This window comes from Populus alba, chromosome 11 (assembly GCF_005239225.2).
Source record: "Populus alba chromosome 11, ASM523922v2, whole genome shotgun sequence".
Classification (NCBI taxonomy): Eukaryota; Viridiplantae; Streptophyta; class Magnoliopsida; order Malpighiales; family Salicaceae; genus Populus; species Populus alba.
Window position 1 is genome coordinate 2,126,792 of NC_133294.1, and position 16,049 is coordinate 2,142,840.

Consider the following 16,049-nt stretch of genomic DNA (forward strand, 5'->3'; position numbering starts at 1 on the left):
CTTTATATATGTTATTGAATTATAAAATAAATAAAAAGACAAAAAATTAATTATATGTTTTAAGTTGTATATGGTTAAGTATTTTAAGGATAAATAAAATCATGTTGTACAATTTACTTCCCGTGAATATGTAAGAAAAAACATAAAGAAAATAAATTTCTTTATAAATTTACAAAGAAAACAAAAATTTCCAATGTCTTTACATCATAAATATTATAAAAGGGGCAGCTGTCATATACTTATTTTTTTTATTTTATTTTTATTTTTATTTTATTTTCTATAAACAATAATAGAAAAATAAAATAAAATAAGTGATGATAACAAAATGAATGAAATAAAACAAAATGAAATGAATGAAGAATAAATTGAAATTTTGGGTCAAGACAATATAAATTGAAAGTTTGGGGGACTTAATTAAATTTTGGAGTAGTTTAATTAATCAAAACAAGAGCTTAATTGAAGAATTGATAAGTTTGGGGAATTAATTGAACTTGAAATTAGTTTAGTTAATGAAATCAGGAGCTTAATTGAAGAAATATAAAAGTTTAGGGCTGATTCGGGTTACAATTGCAAGAAATTAAAATATGAGGACCATTTTGTGAATGACGCTGAAATGAAGGGGCCCAATTATAATTTATCCAGGGGCTTGATTACAAAAGTTCAAAATGTTAACGACCAAGTCGAAAATGGCCATTCGAAACCCAAAAATGGTGCCGTTTCTAAAAGATACTGTTCGTCTTCTTTACCTCGCCAAACCAGGGGAAAGAAACGCCTCGCCGCTCCTGCTAAATGTCCACAAAGAGTAGCTGACCGTTACTCCTGCATTAAAGTCCATGCGAGGTCGCCTCATTATCTGGAGGCAATCGCATGGCATTCTTTTGCTATAAAAGCTAGAGAAAGGCCATGACAAAGGGGAGAGAGGAAGAAAAAAATGGAGAGGAAGAACGGAAAAAATCCAGTAGAGAGAGAAGCAAACAAACATAAACAGGGACAGAAACGAAGAGGGAGAGGGACCAGAGAATACAAACAGAGAAAACAGAGCCGAATAAAAGAACAACCATAGAGGAGTAGAGAGAGCATCGTCCAATACACCATCATCTTCGGCTTCGTTCCCAGCTACACAGGTAAGCTTTCGTTTTCCCTCCCCTTATAAATATAATTACCTTGTCACTACAAAGCATGCGTTAATAATTCATGCATGTATGCACAGAACAGCCGGTTATTGGTTTGAACCGGTGACCAGGCTAGGCTAGCGGAGTCCAGCTTAATTTGTATAGGCTAAATCAGACCCAATCTAGAAAAAAAAAATAGCTCAATTTATTTTGGATCCAGTGTATGTTTGGTAAAACACATATTTATATTAATCATTTTTTATTTTATTTCTATTTATTTTGATATTTGATCAAACAAGTTTTTTTTATAATATTCTTTAAGAGATGATATTTTTTTTTTGATATAATTAGTCTTATATTATAAAATCTTGACTAACTAGTTAAGATTTTTAATAATCATAATATTGTCAATTGCTTAAATAAAACTTTTCTCATTAAATCATTTTTTTCACTATTTAGTTTTGTTTTTAAGCTGCCCCAATATCAATTACAAATATTATAATAAAATATATTTAAAAATATTGTCATCTCCCATATCCACCGATACAACACACGTGTAAGGAAGGAGAATCATACCTAAGAATTAAAGAAAAGAAAAAAAAAGAGGTCTCCGGCGGAATAATTTTTCCTTTAAAAAATTAGTGTCATTGATTGTCTCATGCATGCATGTTGATGGCAAAAATAGAATAGAGATGATGATTTTTGGTTTGATTTGAATTTTATTTACAAAAATATTTAACATGAATTTTTTTAAAAGAAATTAAAACCAGTTCAAAACGATCAGTTTTTGTTATTTTAGTACAAAAACTGATTTAAACCGACCGGTTTTGGTTTGGTTCGGTTATTTTATATTAAAAATAAAAAATATATTGTTTTTTGAGGTTTCTTTTTTGTAATTTTCATTGGGTTTGGTTTCGGTTTGGCTCGGTTTTTTCCGGTTTGACTCGATTTTTTCATTTTGGTTTCAAGCTTATGGAATCGGAACCGAACTGAATCGATTAGTTTTTTAAATATTCTATTAGGTTTAATTGGTTATTTTTACTGTTCGGTTTTTTCAGTTATTTTTTTTTAAATTTTCTCAATTTAATTGGTTTTTCTGATTTTTTACTCACCTCTAAAATAGAGTAAAAATGACAAATATATGAAGAAATAAACATTGTAATTTAAACTTCTGATACATTGAGAACCTGATCAAACATATATGACATATATGATGAAGAGAATGTGAAGAATGAAATGATTTACAACATCACGAAAGCTTATAGAGAAACGTACTATAATCATGCATGAACGCACCATAATTTCTATCAAGAATATTAGTGTTTACAAAAACAAACCACACTTAGCTACAAAGAAACCATGTAATAAATTTCTTAACTACCAAGAAGCACACTAGCTGTAGAGTGATCAGATGCAAGAAAACTTGATCCTGACAAAGATGCTGAAGACTGACGAGACAGGATTGAAGTAAATTTAACCAGAGATTTTGGACCTGCTGATGGTTGGGGAAGGTTTACAGCATTACTTCCAAGCATGAGAACAACTAATGACATGGTTGGCCTACGTGCAGGATCATCTTGAACACAAAGTAATGCAATATGGATCCATCTCAAAGCCTCACTTACCGGACAAGAGTCGATTATATTTCTGTCTATCAACTCCTTTCCTGTGCCTTCATTCCACAGCTGCCAGGCCTGTTCAGGGTACATAAATTTCAGGATCAGAGATATTTTATACATGTTAATGTTGAATTGATAAAAGGTTCAGTAAGAAGAAAGTTTATACATGTAAGAGGAGGCTTTGGGCTTGATATTGGCTGTAGAAACCTCTGTTCTTTTTACCAGTAATGATTTCTAACAACAGGATTCCAAAGCTGTAAACATCCGACTTTGTTGAAATTATTCCCTCCAGTGCATATTCTGGTGCCATGTATCCACTGCTCAAGAAAAATAATTACTGCATCAAATTGAGTGGAGGACAGTGAAGGTTACCAGATGATTCTCATACTCGTATTATTTATAGCAATTAATATGAAGGAAATGGACTTACAATGTGCCAACAACTTTGTTAGTGTTGGCCTCAAGTTGATTCCCTCCGAAAATTCTTGCAGTGCCAAAGTCTGATATCTTTGGGTGCATCTGATCATCCAACAAGATATTGCTTGCTTTCATATCACGGTGTACGATTTTGAGTCTAGAGTCTTCATGTAGATACTGCAGGCCCCTTGCTGTTCCTGATATAATATTTGCACGCTTTGGCCAATCGAGTTCCCTACTTTTCTCTGGATCTGTCTTCACAAAGGAAATGATAAGGAAACTCCATTCGATGGTAGAAGTGGATGCATAAATTTAGAAAAAAATGGGAAAACTATGAGAGGGATAGAAAGCAAACCAAACAGGAAGGCATCAAGGCTTGTGTTTGCCAGGTACTCATAGACAAGAAGCTTTTCATCTCCTTCCAAGCAATATCCCAACAGCCTTACAAGATTTTTGTGCTGAAGTTTAGCGATGACCATCACTTCATTTCTAAATTCTTCAAGACCTTGTTTTGATACCATGGAAAGCCTTTTGACTGCTATTTCTTCTCCAGCAGGAAGAATGCCCTGAAGTTTTGAAGTTCAACTGTTAATAACATTTAGTATTGAGTACTAGAAGATTACAAGAGAAAATATTGGGATCTGAACCTTGTAAACTGGGCCAAAACCTCCTTCTCCAAGCTTATTTTCATCAGAGAAATTGTTTGTAGCTAACCTTATGGTCGTCAAATTGAAGTTATGCATTTGTTCACCATTGTCATAACCGGTAATAGGCAATTCTCCTTCATTCAGATAGCTGCGATTTGAATTTTCTCGTAATAGAATTTCTTGGCTTCTTTCCTCTTGAATAACAAGTCAATTTGACACCAAGATTAAATTAAAATCTTAATTAGTTGCACATATATCGTTTAATGACAATTTCATACATTAATCTAATGACATTTTCACACTAAAGATTAAATTAAAAGCTTAATTAGTTACCCATATATTGTTTATCTACCTGTTCGTCTTGCCCCTTTCCAGCATGAAAAATACCAGAACAGCAAGAGAGCAACAGCTACAGCTAATGATGATACAACAGTAGCAATCACAATCATAGTTGTATTCTTCCCTCCATTTCCTCCTGAAATTGCATGATATTATCATTAATAACTAATAACCGACAAAAGGAATGTATTCCTATCATATGAAATAGGAACAGCTAGCTAGTCAATAGCCTATCCGAGTTTCTGATAAAGTGATGTCTATGCTTTGCTGCTGCAGCTAGATATATCTATCCGATTTCCTGGAGCAATGTCTATCTACAAAATTCCAGACCTGAGATATATCTATTAAAATCAACACCACAAATCATAACATAATTTTGGTATTAAGTAAGAACATATGAAAATTGCAACAGACCATATTAAGAGAAATATCCAGCTATCACAGCTGTATTTTTTAGAGGCAGAATTATGTAATGATCGTAAAGAGCAGCGAGTATACATGAACAAATTGTAGAATTCCATAAAAAAGCAATAGTAGTATCACTGAATATAATTGCAGTAGACACCGAACGAGAAAGTTGTTGAAAGTAAACTGATTTTTGGAAATTAGTTGAACTGGTCGTTTGGTTAAAAATGGTCGACTGATTGAGAGATAGCAACCGGATGGAATAAGTTGAAATAGTTAACCGGTTCAATCTGTATAATACAATTGCTATTCAGATTAGGATTTTCTTATATTAGTTTAATTCCTTGGTTGTTTAGGATTCTATGTCTATAAAAATACTTGTGATTCAATATTGTTAAGAAGTACAAAAGAGAGAGAATAGCTAAAAGAGTTATAATTGCAAAGGTAACCAAGACAAAGAATAGAATATTCTTGCTAAATATAGAATTGGATGTGCTTAAATGCCTAAATGTATGTGTGAAGGATGAAACTTGGCTTTGACATATGAGACTTTGGTATATAAACTTTGATAGCTTGAAGATGATGGCACAAAAGGAGATGTTGAAGGGTTTACCATCCATTATACATCCAAATCAGTTGTGTGGAGGATGTTTAAGGGGCAAGCAAATTCCAAAGAGCTTTTTGAAAAAGTTGACATCAAGAGCATATCAATCCCTACAAGAAATACATGTCAATGTTTGTGGTCCTATCAAACCATGTTTGTTTGGTAAAAATTTATATTTTCTATTTTTTATTGAAGATTGTAGTAGAAAAACTTGGGTATACTTCTTAAAAAAAAAGTCTAATATGTTTAGTTGTTTTATGAAGTTTAAGGAATTAGTTGAAAAAATATTATTCTATAAAATCACTTAGGATGAATAAGGGAGTGAATTTTGTTATACTAATTTTAATGAGTTTTGTGAAGATCATGGTATAAAAAGACTCCTAACGGTGTCTGCCGAGATCCCACAACAAAATAGTGTGGTAGAGAGAAAGAATAGAAGCATCCTCAACATGACAAGAAGCATGCTCAAAACCAAGAAGATGTCTAAAGAGTTTCGGGTTGAAGTTGTAGATTATGCTATCTACTTGTCAAATAGGTGTCATACTAAAGGCTTAAATGATATGACTACATAAGAAGCATGAAGTGGAAAAAAGCCAAGTGTCTCTTACTTGTATGCAAATGATCAAGTAAGGACCAAGTTAGATGGTAAAAGCAAAAAGATGATCTTTGTAGGCTATAATCAAAAGTCAAAAGGATACAAACTTTATAACCCTAATGAAGAAAAAATGGTGATTAATAGAGATGTTGAGTTCAGTAAAGAAGGAGCATGGGATTGGTAGGTAGATGATGATGAGAAATATGACTTCCTACCAATTCTTAATGAAAAAGATGAAAGTTATGAAGATCATCAAGAACCTATAGTTACATCTCCGCAAACACTAACGAGCTCATCTTCTCCTTTTTCAACTTCTTCTTCTTCTTTTTCTAGTGAAAGCTCAAGTAGTGGCACTCCATCAAGTCCACTAAGAAAGATGAGGATTCTCGATGACTTATGTAAGGTAACTAATTTAATTGATAATGATGTAATATTATATTGTCACCTTGCTACATGTGATCCTATAGTGTTTGGAGAAGCAATAAAGGATGTCAAATGGAGAATTGTTATGGATGAGGAGATTGCATCAATTGAGAAGAATGACACATGAAGATTGGTTCATAGACTAAATGGAAAGAAGACAATAGGTGTCAAGTGGATTTATAAAGAAAAAAGAAAGTGAAATGAAAGGTGGAAAGATAAAAGGCAAGGTTAGTGACAAACATTTATAATCAAAAGCATAAAATTGTCTATGATGAAGTGTTTGCTCTAGTTGCAAGATTGGAGACCATTCGATTAATCATTGCCAGTACTGCCCAGCATAGAGGAATAATATATCAAATGGGTGTCAAATAAGCTTTTCTAAATGGTTTTCTTAAAGAAGAGGTCTACATTAAGCAACCTATAAGTTATGAAGTGAAGAGACATGAAGACAATGTATTAAGGTTGAACAAAGCCTCATATGGATTGAAGCAAGCCCCAGGGGCTTGGTACAATCACTTTGATGGATAATTCTTAAAGAATATATTTGTTAAATGCCCTTATGAATATGCTATATATGTAAAAATCAAAGAGAGTGGTGATACTCTTATTGTATGTATGTATGTGGATGACTTGATCTTTACATGAAATAATCCAAATATGTTTGGAGACTTCAAGTAAACAATGATTAAGAGATAACGGTTATTGGTCTCATGTCCTATTACTTAGGGATTGAGATCAAACAAGGAGATAATAAATCTTTAAAATCAAGAGAAGTTTGCAAGGGATGTTCTCAAGAAGTTTAATTTGGAGGATTATGCAAGAGTAAATACTCTAGTTGAATGTGGAGTAAAGATGTCAAAGAATAATGAAGGTGAGAAGATAACCTCTACAACTTTCAAGAGCTTAGTTAAGAGTTTTAGATATTTAATATGCACTCGTTCAAATATTTTTTTTTAGAGTAGGACTTGTAAGTTGATTTATGGAGACATCTTCTAGACATGAAGCAAATTCTTTGGTATATCAAAAGTATTGGTTATTTTGGCTTATTCTACGGTTATTCTAATAGTTTTGAACTTGTGGGTTATAATGATAGTGATTTGGCTAAAGGTGTGAATAATAGAAAGAGCACTACAAATTTTGTTTTCTATATGGGAGACGCAACATTCACATGGAGTTCAAATAAGCAATCCATAGTCACTTTTTCAACATGTGAAACTGAATATGTAGCTAGTACATCATGTGTTTGTCATTTTATATGACTAAGAAGATTACTAAAGGATCAACATGTGAAACTGAATATGTAGCTAGTACATCATGTGTTTGTCATTTTATATGACTAAGAAGATTTCTAAAGGATCAACATGTGAAACTGAATATGTAGCTAGTACATCATGTGTTTGTCATTTTATATGACTAAGAAGATTACTAAAGGATCAACATGTGAAACTGAATATGTAGCTAGTATATCATGTGTTTGTCATTTTATATGACTAAGAAGATTACTAAAGGAATTGTGAATGCCACAAGAGAAGCCTATTGAAATTTATGTGGACACCTCATCAGCCATTACATTAGCAAAGAATTCAATATTTCATGATAGAAGTAAACATATTGACACAAGATTTCATTATTTACGAGATTACATTGCAAACAAGGAAGTTAAAGTCAAGTATGCAAAGATACAAGATCAAGTTGCAGATATATTTACAAAGCCACTCAAATATGATGTTTTTATCAAGATGAGAGATGTGTTGAGAGTTATGATTAAAGGGGGATATTAAAAGTAAACTAATTTCTGAAAATTAGTTAAATCGGTTGATCGGTTATAAATGGTTGACTAGTTGAGACAGAGCAATCATAAGTTGAAATAATCAATCGGTTTAGTCAGCATAATACAATTCCTATTCAAATTAGAATTTTTTTATATTAGTTTAATTCCTTAATTGTCTAAGACTCTATGTCTATAAAAAAGCTTGTAATTCATCATTATTAGAAGTACAAAAAATAAAAAAAGAATAACTAAGAGAACTTAGAGAGAATCACTAAATAAAAGAATACCCTCCTCTCAATAATCTTATGCTTGAGTTTTTTAATTTTATATTACTATTTTTTTATCTTCTACCACACCCATCCTTCTTCCAAATTTAATTTCTACCACACTCATCCTTCTTCCAACAAAAGTATGCAGCTTCTTAAACAGTAAATTATCATAGCCTAACATCATTTGATTTTTTGAAACCACTCAGGAAGAATTTAGTCTTCCTTCTTTAAAATATCTGTCCATTTCATTGTAGATAATAATTCAGTGGATTAGTTACTCCTCGGTGATGCTTATGTCCAAAGCTAGCCTGCTAAATTTGAAACAAATAGAGAGAAAAATAGCCTAAACTATCTATTCACCTAATTCTATTTAGCCAGGGTAATTGTAATACAGTTCAAACGAGAAAAAAAATCTTTCTAATTTTCACAACACGTGAATGGACCAGCAATCTAATTTCTCAACAAACAAGTTTTCGTATTTGACTCACCGGGCACTGGCTCTGGCACTTGGGGAGAAGGAACCGGTACCGGCGTTGATGACAGCTGATAGAATTGAGATTCCTCGTACCTTATACTACAACTTGGGGCGAAAATACGCCAACCTCTCTTAGCTTGGCAACACTGTGTCACATCATCCCTTAAGATTCCCAAACAAGAACTACAATCACTACTATTTATATCTCTGCTACACTGCGTCAAAGCATATCGTTTTTGAGACCCATCATGACTCGCTGATTGATTAGTCCCGAACATCATATCTGTATATGGAACATATTCTATCAGCGTGTATATCAAACTGAGCGCACCAAAATTCTGTTCATCTGGTGATGTGGTGTTCTCGTTATTCCACATGAACAATCTTGGATATGTCTGATAAACTCCATGAAAGTTTTTATTCGAGTAACGTAGCATGCACTCATCGTACCAAATGATTGCAGTTTCATTAGAAGCACATCGCCGTTGGATTTCTCGAGTAGCATTGTTAATGCAGGTTTGACAGGTATTGCTTGAAACATCACCCCTGCAAAGGTATAGACTGTAAATACCATTAGAACTGTCTGTATAGAAGCTGTTCAGGGAGGCCTTGGAGGATAAAGAACTCAAGAGGGCGCTAAGGTTTGAAGTGTAACTAGCATTTTCTGTGATATTTTGAGGATCTGAACAGAAGGGGTAAGTGTAAGCTGGTTGGCTAGCAATTGAGCTAATAAGGGTAATAATTGTGATCAGAACTGAAAGAAAGGACGTGGGATTGAGTAGAAGAAACGTAATTTTCATCAGGATTAACTTGAGAGAAAATGGTGAGGCGAGGATATGGTTATGGAATGTATTTGATGAAGTAAAGACAAGTTTTTTTTTGTTTTTTTTTAGATTCGGTCATGAAGTTAGAAATGAAACATCATCAGTTATTAGTAATATATATTGCAAAAGGTAGATACAACTACCCTTGACAGATTCCGGCCTTAAAGAGTTTCAAAATTCTGACTAAATACGTATAGCAGCATGTTGGTGACTTTTCTCCTTGTTGAAATTTTCTTTGCAATATGATATTGCAGCGGCGTTAAAGTCAAGAGGTTGTAAAAGAGGAGAAGGTATCAATTGTGCTTTTCTGACATAGTGTTTTTACAGGTACAGGAGGGTGTTAACTATTGTAGCAGAGAATTGAAAAAAAAATAACAATAAAAAAATAATTAACAAGGATTAATCAAGGAGGTGAAATCATTGTTCCCTCCTCACCAAATTAAAATAATATATATATTTTTATTTCTTAACATTAGATTTATTAGAGATTAAGTCTTATAAATTATTTCAATTTACTTCCTATGAAATTATCTAAATCTAATGGCTCGAATCATGAGTTTTGCAGATTAACCCAGTCACTCAAGACTTTTTTTGAGTTTTTTTTTTTGTAATTGATTTTTTCTAATATTATCTGTTAATATTTGAATTGATTGAAAATTAAATTTTATAATTTATTTTAGATTGCTTTCTATGAGGTTATTAGAGTCTCATGAACCAAGTCAAGGTTTTGATGGGTTAACTTGGGACGATTCAGTTTTTTTTCTTCCAATTTTATTGTTTAATATTGGGTTGATTGAGAATTGAGTTTTATAATTTATTTTGATTTGCTTTCTATTGAGTTATTTCAGTCTAATGATCCAGGTTTGATATATTAACCTGGATTAACTTGAGTTTTTTTTTTTTTTTTAATTTTATTCTTCAACATTAGATTGATTGAAAATTAAAACTTCAATATATATATTTTTTATTTCTTTTCTATGAAGTTGTTAAGTTCTTTTGACTGAGATCGTAGATTTTTATATATTAACTTGTATTTTAAATATGTTGCTATATCAATATTTTTTAAAAATTATATCATTTTGATTTTTTTTGTTTACTTGATTGTCCCTATTCATTTTTTTTAAATAGACCAACATACACTTGTTTTACTAATAAGAATACAATCGTTGCATGCTTATAATTTTATTTGAATAACTAGTATGAATAAGAACACTTAATTCTGAGGGGTATAGCTTAATTAATCAGGTTTTAGATTTGCTTTTTAGAGATCACCAGTTTCGAGTTCTTAGTAACTTTAAAGCCACTAAAAATTGATCTAAACACTCATATTAATCTAAATAAATATATATATATATATATATATATATATATATATATATATATATTCGGACTAAATATCTATAGCAGCATGTTGGTGACTTTTCTCCTTGTTGAAAGTTTCTTTACAATATGACATTGCAGTGGCGTTAAAGTCAAGAGGTTGTAAAGAGGAGCAGGTATAAAAACAAATTAGCAATAAAAGATTAATTGAGAAGGGGAAATCATTGTTCCATCCTCCTGAAAAAATTAATTATTTAAATAATATTTTTTTTTTATTTTTTAATATTAAATTTATTATGAATTAAGCTATATAGATTATTTTAATTTACTTCCAATAAAATTATCTAAATCTCATGACTCGAGTTATGAATTTTGCATATTAATCTATTTATTTAGTATTTTCTTGGGTTTTTTTGTAATTGAATTTTTTTTAGTTTCATCCGTAAATATTTGGGTTGATTGAATGTTAAACTTTATAATTTGTTTTAGATTGTTTTCTATGAGGTTATCAGAGTGTCATGAACGAAGTCAAAGTTTTGACGAGTTAACTTGGGATGACTCATTTTTTTCTTCCAATTTCATTGTTTAATATTAGGTTGATTGAGAATTGAGTTTCATAATTTATTTTGATTTGCTTTCAATTGGGTTATTTCAGTCTAATGATCCAAGTTTGATATATTAATCTGGGTTGATTTGAGTTTTTTTTTCTTTTAATTGTTTTTTTCAATTTTATTCTTCAACATTGAGTTGAATGAGAATTGAGTTTCAATATATTTTAATTTTCTTTTATTTACTTTTTATAAAGTAGTTGTGTTCTTTTGACCAAGGTCGTAGATTTTATATATTAACCTGTGTTAACTCGAGTTAATTAAATATGTTACCATTTTATTATATTTTAAAAAATTATATCAACTTGATTTTTTTTATTATATAATAAAAAAAAATATAAAAAATATTGATTTACTATCAACCTGGAAAATAAATTAAATAAAACCCCATATTAAATGAATAACTGGAAAAAATAAAAAAAAGTTAAAAAAAAAAAATATATATAATATTAAAAAATAAAATTAAAAAATAGGCTAAAAAACCCAATAAAAAAATCAATGAGCCTGTTTAAAAAACCTGTTGCTTAAAAGATTTCAATTGCCTCTTCTGGGATTAGAACCCTCAACCTCGGCTCAAGTCCCCACGCTCTTCAATCAATGAATTACAACATAAATTTACTAATTAAACGCTTAAAATAATAATATCAAACTAGTTTACTGTTTATACAATCGTGTCTCTTTTAATTATATTGATAATTATTATTAAAAGGAGATCTTATCCTGTTGAATATAAAATATAATTATTTATACAAGTCCAGCCAATAGTTTGAAAAAGACTCCTCTTTCCAATTGGACTTTTAATCTACGGATATATATACACATCCAGTCATATAGAGTAGCTGCTATCCATTTAATTTGAAAAAAATGAATTTTAAATTTGAATCCTCCCATATTTATATATTTTTTATTTTAGAATAAGATTGTTTATATCGGTATAGAAATATAAATACTTGGAAACAAACTAATTTTTCCAGTTATATTTTAGACTATAAAAAAGGTGCACAGCGTATGTTATTTCTCAAGGATAATATCCACCACGCACGATATATATACAAGCTAATTTTTTATCAGCTAATTTTAATAGAGTTTAGTATTTTATGAGTTATATTGTTATCTTACATATTCATTTAAATGAAATCCATTTGAAAAGTTTTACTAATTAGAATGATATAATGATATAATGATATTTGAATTTATGATTTTTTAGTTATTGACACTTTGATATTATATTAAAAAGTTATTATAATCTAAAAAATTTAAATTTTTAAATTAAAATTTAATATATAATTTATATTATTCTTCAATAATTTATTTTTCTCATAAAAAATTGTTCCCCAAATAAAAAAAATACATTAGTATTTAGTAGATGTTGATTGGGAATAGATTTATAAATGGATCAAGAGTGATGGACTCACATAATGTACTACTATTCAGTTACGTGTTAAACTTCTCCTCCGAGCTAGAAACTTGGCAAAAAATTATCCTATATATTTTTAAAATGGGGTGCAATGGATTTTCAATATAATAAATTAGTAGGTTAATTTAATTCACCACCTCATATCTTGGATCAAACCAATAAAATTTTTACATCTCAATATTAAATTCTTTTACATCATTTTGTGATTGATGCATTATTTTATTATGGAAAGATTTAGATTTTTTTAATATCAGCCATTAAATTGATGATTTAGAAAAAAATAATGATTTATAAATTTTTTATTAATTGGTGCATGGTAGATGATGAACTAGATTCACCTAATAATTTCTCATTTTCAATGTTTTTCGTCGGGGCAAAGATAAATGTGATTTTTGAAATCTAAAACTTAGTTGAGTTCGAGCTGGGCTAAAGTCATGCTATTTTAGGCTTGGCCCAAAATTTGTGCTTCATTTCTTAGCATTTGAACCCACATCTATGAAGGCATGTACGAAATAAAACGAAAGCAATTTCAGTTGAAATTAATAAAATATTTAATTAAAATATTGGAATGATATGTAGATTACGGAACATGCGGAATCCATTTTATTTAATATGTGTGATAGGTCTTAATGAATATATAACATGTTGATTATCATGTCTTATATATTATCAGCAACAAATAAAAATATTATGTAATAAATTTAAATTCAAAAAAATATTAGTTGTCAAAAAACTGTGTTAAATATATGAAAATTTCATTACGTAAGAGCATGTTTATATATATTAGTTGTCAAAACAATTTGTGTTAAGTATATGAAAAATATCATATGAAAATAATAAATTCAATTCAATAACCCAATAAAAAAAATAATTGTTGAAAAACTGCATATTTTTTTTTAATGCATGTGAACTGCTTAATAAGTAAAAAAAATACTATCTATATGTGTGTGATCACTGTAACAAAATTTTACCCAAAAGAGATAAAAGTACCATGAATAGAACACAACATATTAAATAATAAATTTAAATTCAACAAATAAAAAATATATTAATTGCCAAAAGTTTGTGTGTTATATGATTAGTATAATACAATGTGACCAATATTCAACAAATATTATTACATTATTTTTGGTGAATATTATATCATTTAAGAAATACCCATGTATCATTTAGGCCATAGCAGCACACACTTACACACACTCATAGTTTTTATAATGGTTCATAAATACATGTATGCATGGTTGGCAGCCCACATTCACCCATATAAATAGTGTACAATCTATTTAACTCATCCTTTACATAAGGAATGTATATACCCAATCTTCAAAACATAACAACAATGAACCCACACATCATAAACCAATTCACAATAATCATAATCAAAATTATACATTCAATCCATCTTCACAACATATATTTAACATAATTCCCAACACTATCCATCCACACTTGGCCTTCCAAACACATCCATAATGAGTTTAGTTCAGAATTTTTGAAACAGAGAGAAGAGAAAGACAAGGAGTAGAGTTCTGGACAATATAATAATCTTTTATTGAATTCAACCGGCTATATTAATAGTCATTACAACCAACAGGAATAAAGCAACTTAATATAAAGGACTAGGGATAATTTGCTGCAGAATAGAACTCCCGCTGGAAAATAGGAACGACTTCTCAACTGAAACAAGACGTGGCCTTATCCTCTGTATTATTGAATGAAAGTAACTGAAATGCAATTAATTTGTGCCCACATCCAATGCCCACGTCTGCAATGAAAATAACTGAAATGCAATTAACTGTACCCCCGTCTGCACCCACGTTCAGTGCACCTCTACCATGCATGCATGCATTGAGTGAAGCACGTAACAATCCTGCCCACTCAAACTGTCCTTATCCTCAAGGACAAAAATGGGGGTAGGACTTAAAAAACTGCCACCCATTTCCCAAGTATGCCTGACTCCGCCGATTCTGAATGTCATAGTGAGCTGTTTGTAGTCTGTCTCCATTGATCCCAGGGTCTCCTACCATTGCACCCCCAAAACTACTTGACAGGCTGCCATAGGCAGAACATAATAATCAGCCGTGATGGTAATTCCAACCTAATTCCTTGGCAATGGCCTGCACATTCTACACGTTCTCGATTAGCTACCACCACTTGAAGTTTCCTGTCTCTGATGATCGGTAGGCCAAACTGAGTTGTAGTGGCTTAGTCAATGAAATTGTGAGTGCTGCCCCCATCTATCAACATATCAAGCTTTTGTTCTGTAGTTTTCCTAAGACTTGAATTGTTTGGGGATGTTCAGCACCAACAATACCATGTAAGGAAATCTCAGGTGTCACCTCTATAAGCTCTGCCTCCAGCTAGTCTTCCTCAGAGTTCTTATCGCAGGGAGAGTCCTCTATCATGAACAATTGTGGCTGTTCACAATGATGGCCTATAAAGTACTTCTCATCATAATAATAAAAAAGTCCCTTCCCTCATCGTTCCCTAGCTTCCTGATTTGTAATTCTTCAAAACGGAGTAGTTGAAGGTGAGGATCCAATACTTGCTCGTTGATTAGGAGAGAAGCCTAGAATCCCAGGAGAAGGATTCGAGTGCCCTCTCTGAAATGATTATTCAAAAAGGAGTAGAGTTCTAGACAATATGATAATCCCTTATTGAATTCAACCAGCTATATTAATAGCCATTACAACCAACAGAAATAAAGCAACTTAATACAAAGGACTAGGGATAACTTACTGCAGAATAGAACTGCCGCTGGAGAATATGAACGACTTCTCTACTGAAACAAGACGTGGCCTTATCCTTTGTATTATTGAATGAAAGTAAGTGAAATGCAATTAATATGTACCCACGTCCAATGCCCTTGTCTGTAATGAAAATAACAGAAATGCAATTAATTGTGCCCTCGTCTGCACTCACGTTCAGTGCACCTCTGCCATGCATGCATTGAGTTAAGCACGTAACAATTTCCAACCTTTAAACCATATCTTGAATGTTGTTTTGGTATTTTCAAGGTTGCTTGTTCTTAATGATTGCTCAAATTTCATTTTTTTTAATAAAAAAAGCTCAACAGTTAGACCTATTTTTATTAATATCTTACTTTTATCATATTTTTAAATGTTTATGTTTTGGTTTTTAAGCCTAAATTCCACACACATATTTATATTTATTTGATTTGTAAAATTACTTTGTGCTTGTTTT

The 16,049-nt window shown here is 31.0% G+C and overlaps 1 protein-coding gene across 1 annotated transcript; it reads right to left on the reverse strand.

Moving 5' to 3' along the window:
* Positions 1-2,342: 2,342 nt before the first annotated feature.
* Positions 2,343-9,562, reverse strand: LOC118031890 (cysteine-rich receptor-like protein kinase 25). Its single transcript, XM_035036409.2, has 7 exons — positions 8,690-9,562; positions 4,148-4,270; positions 3,796-3,989; positions 3,504-3,714; positions 3,162-3,399; positions 2,898-3,048; positions 2,343-2,806 (listed from the first exon to the last, which is right to left on the reverse strand). The coding sequence occupies exons 1-7, from the start codon at positions 9,474-9,476 to the stop codon at positions 2,486-2,488; spliced, it is 2,025 nt and encodes a 674-aa protein (XP_034892300.2). The 5' UTR covers positions 9,477-9,562; the 3' UTR covers positions 2,343-2,485.
* Between the last annotated feature and the right edge of the window lie 6,487 nt (positions 9,563-16,049).

What these genes read in the sequence shown, in the direction of transcription:
- LOC118031890 (XM_035036409.2), bottom strand. Translation starts at nt 9,476, where the DNA reads ATGAAAATTACGTTTCTTCTACTCAATCCCACGTCCTTTCTTTCAGTT. An exon ending in CCTTGATGCCTTCCTGTTTG is followed by an intron (nt 3,400 to 3,503) that starts GTTTGCTTTCTA and finishes TTGTGAAGACAG; the next exon opens with ATCCAGAGAAAAGTAGGGAA. An exon ending in AACAAAGTTGTTGGCACATT is followed by an intron (nt 3,049 to 3,161) that starts GTAAGTCCATTT and finishes TTTCTTGAGCAG; the next exon opens with TGGATACATGGCACCAGAAT.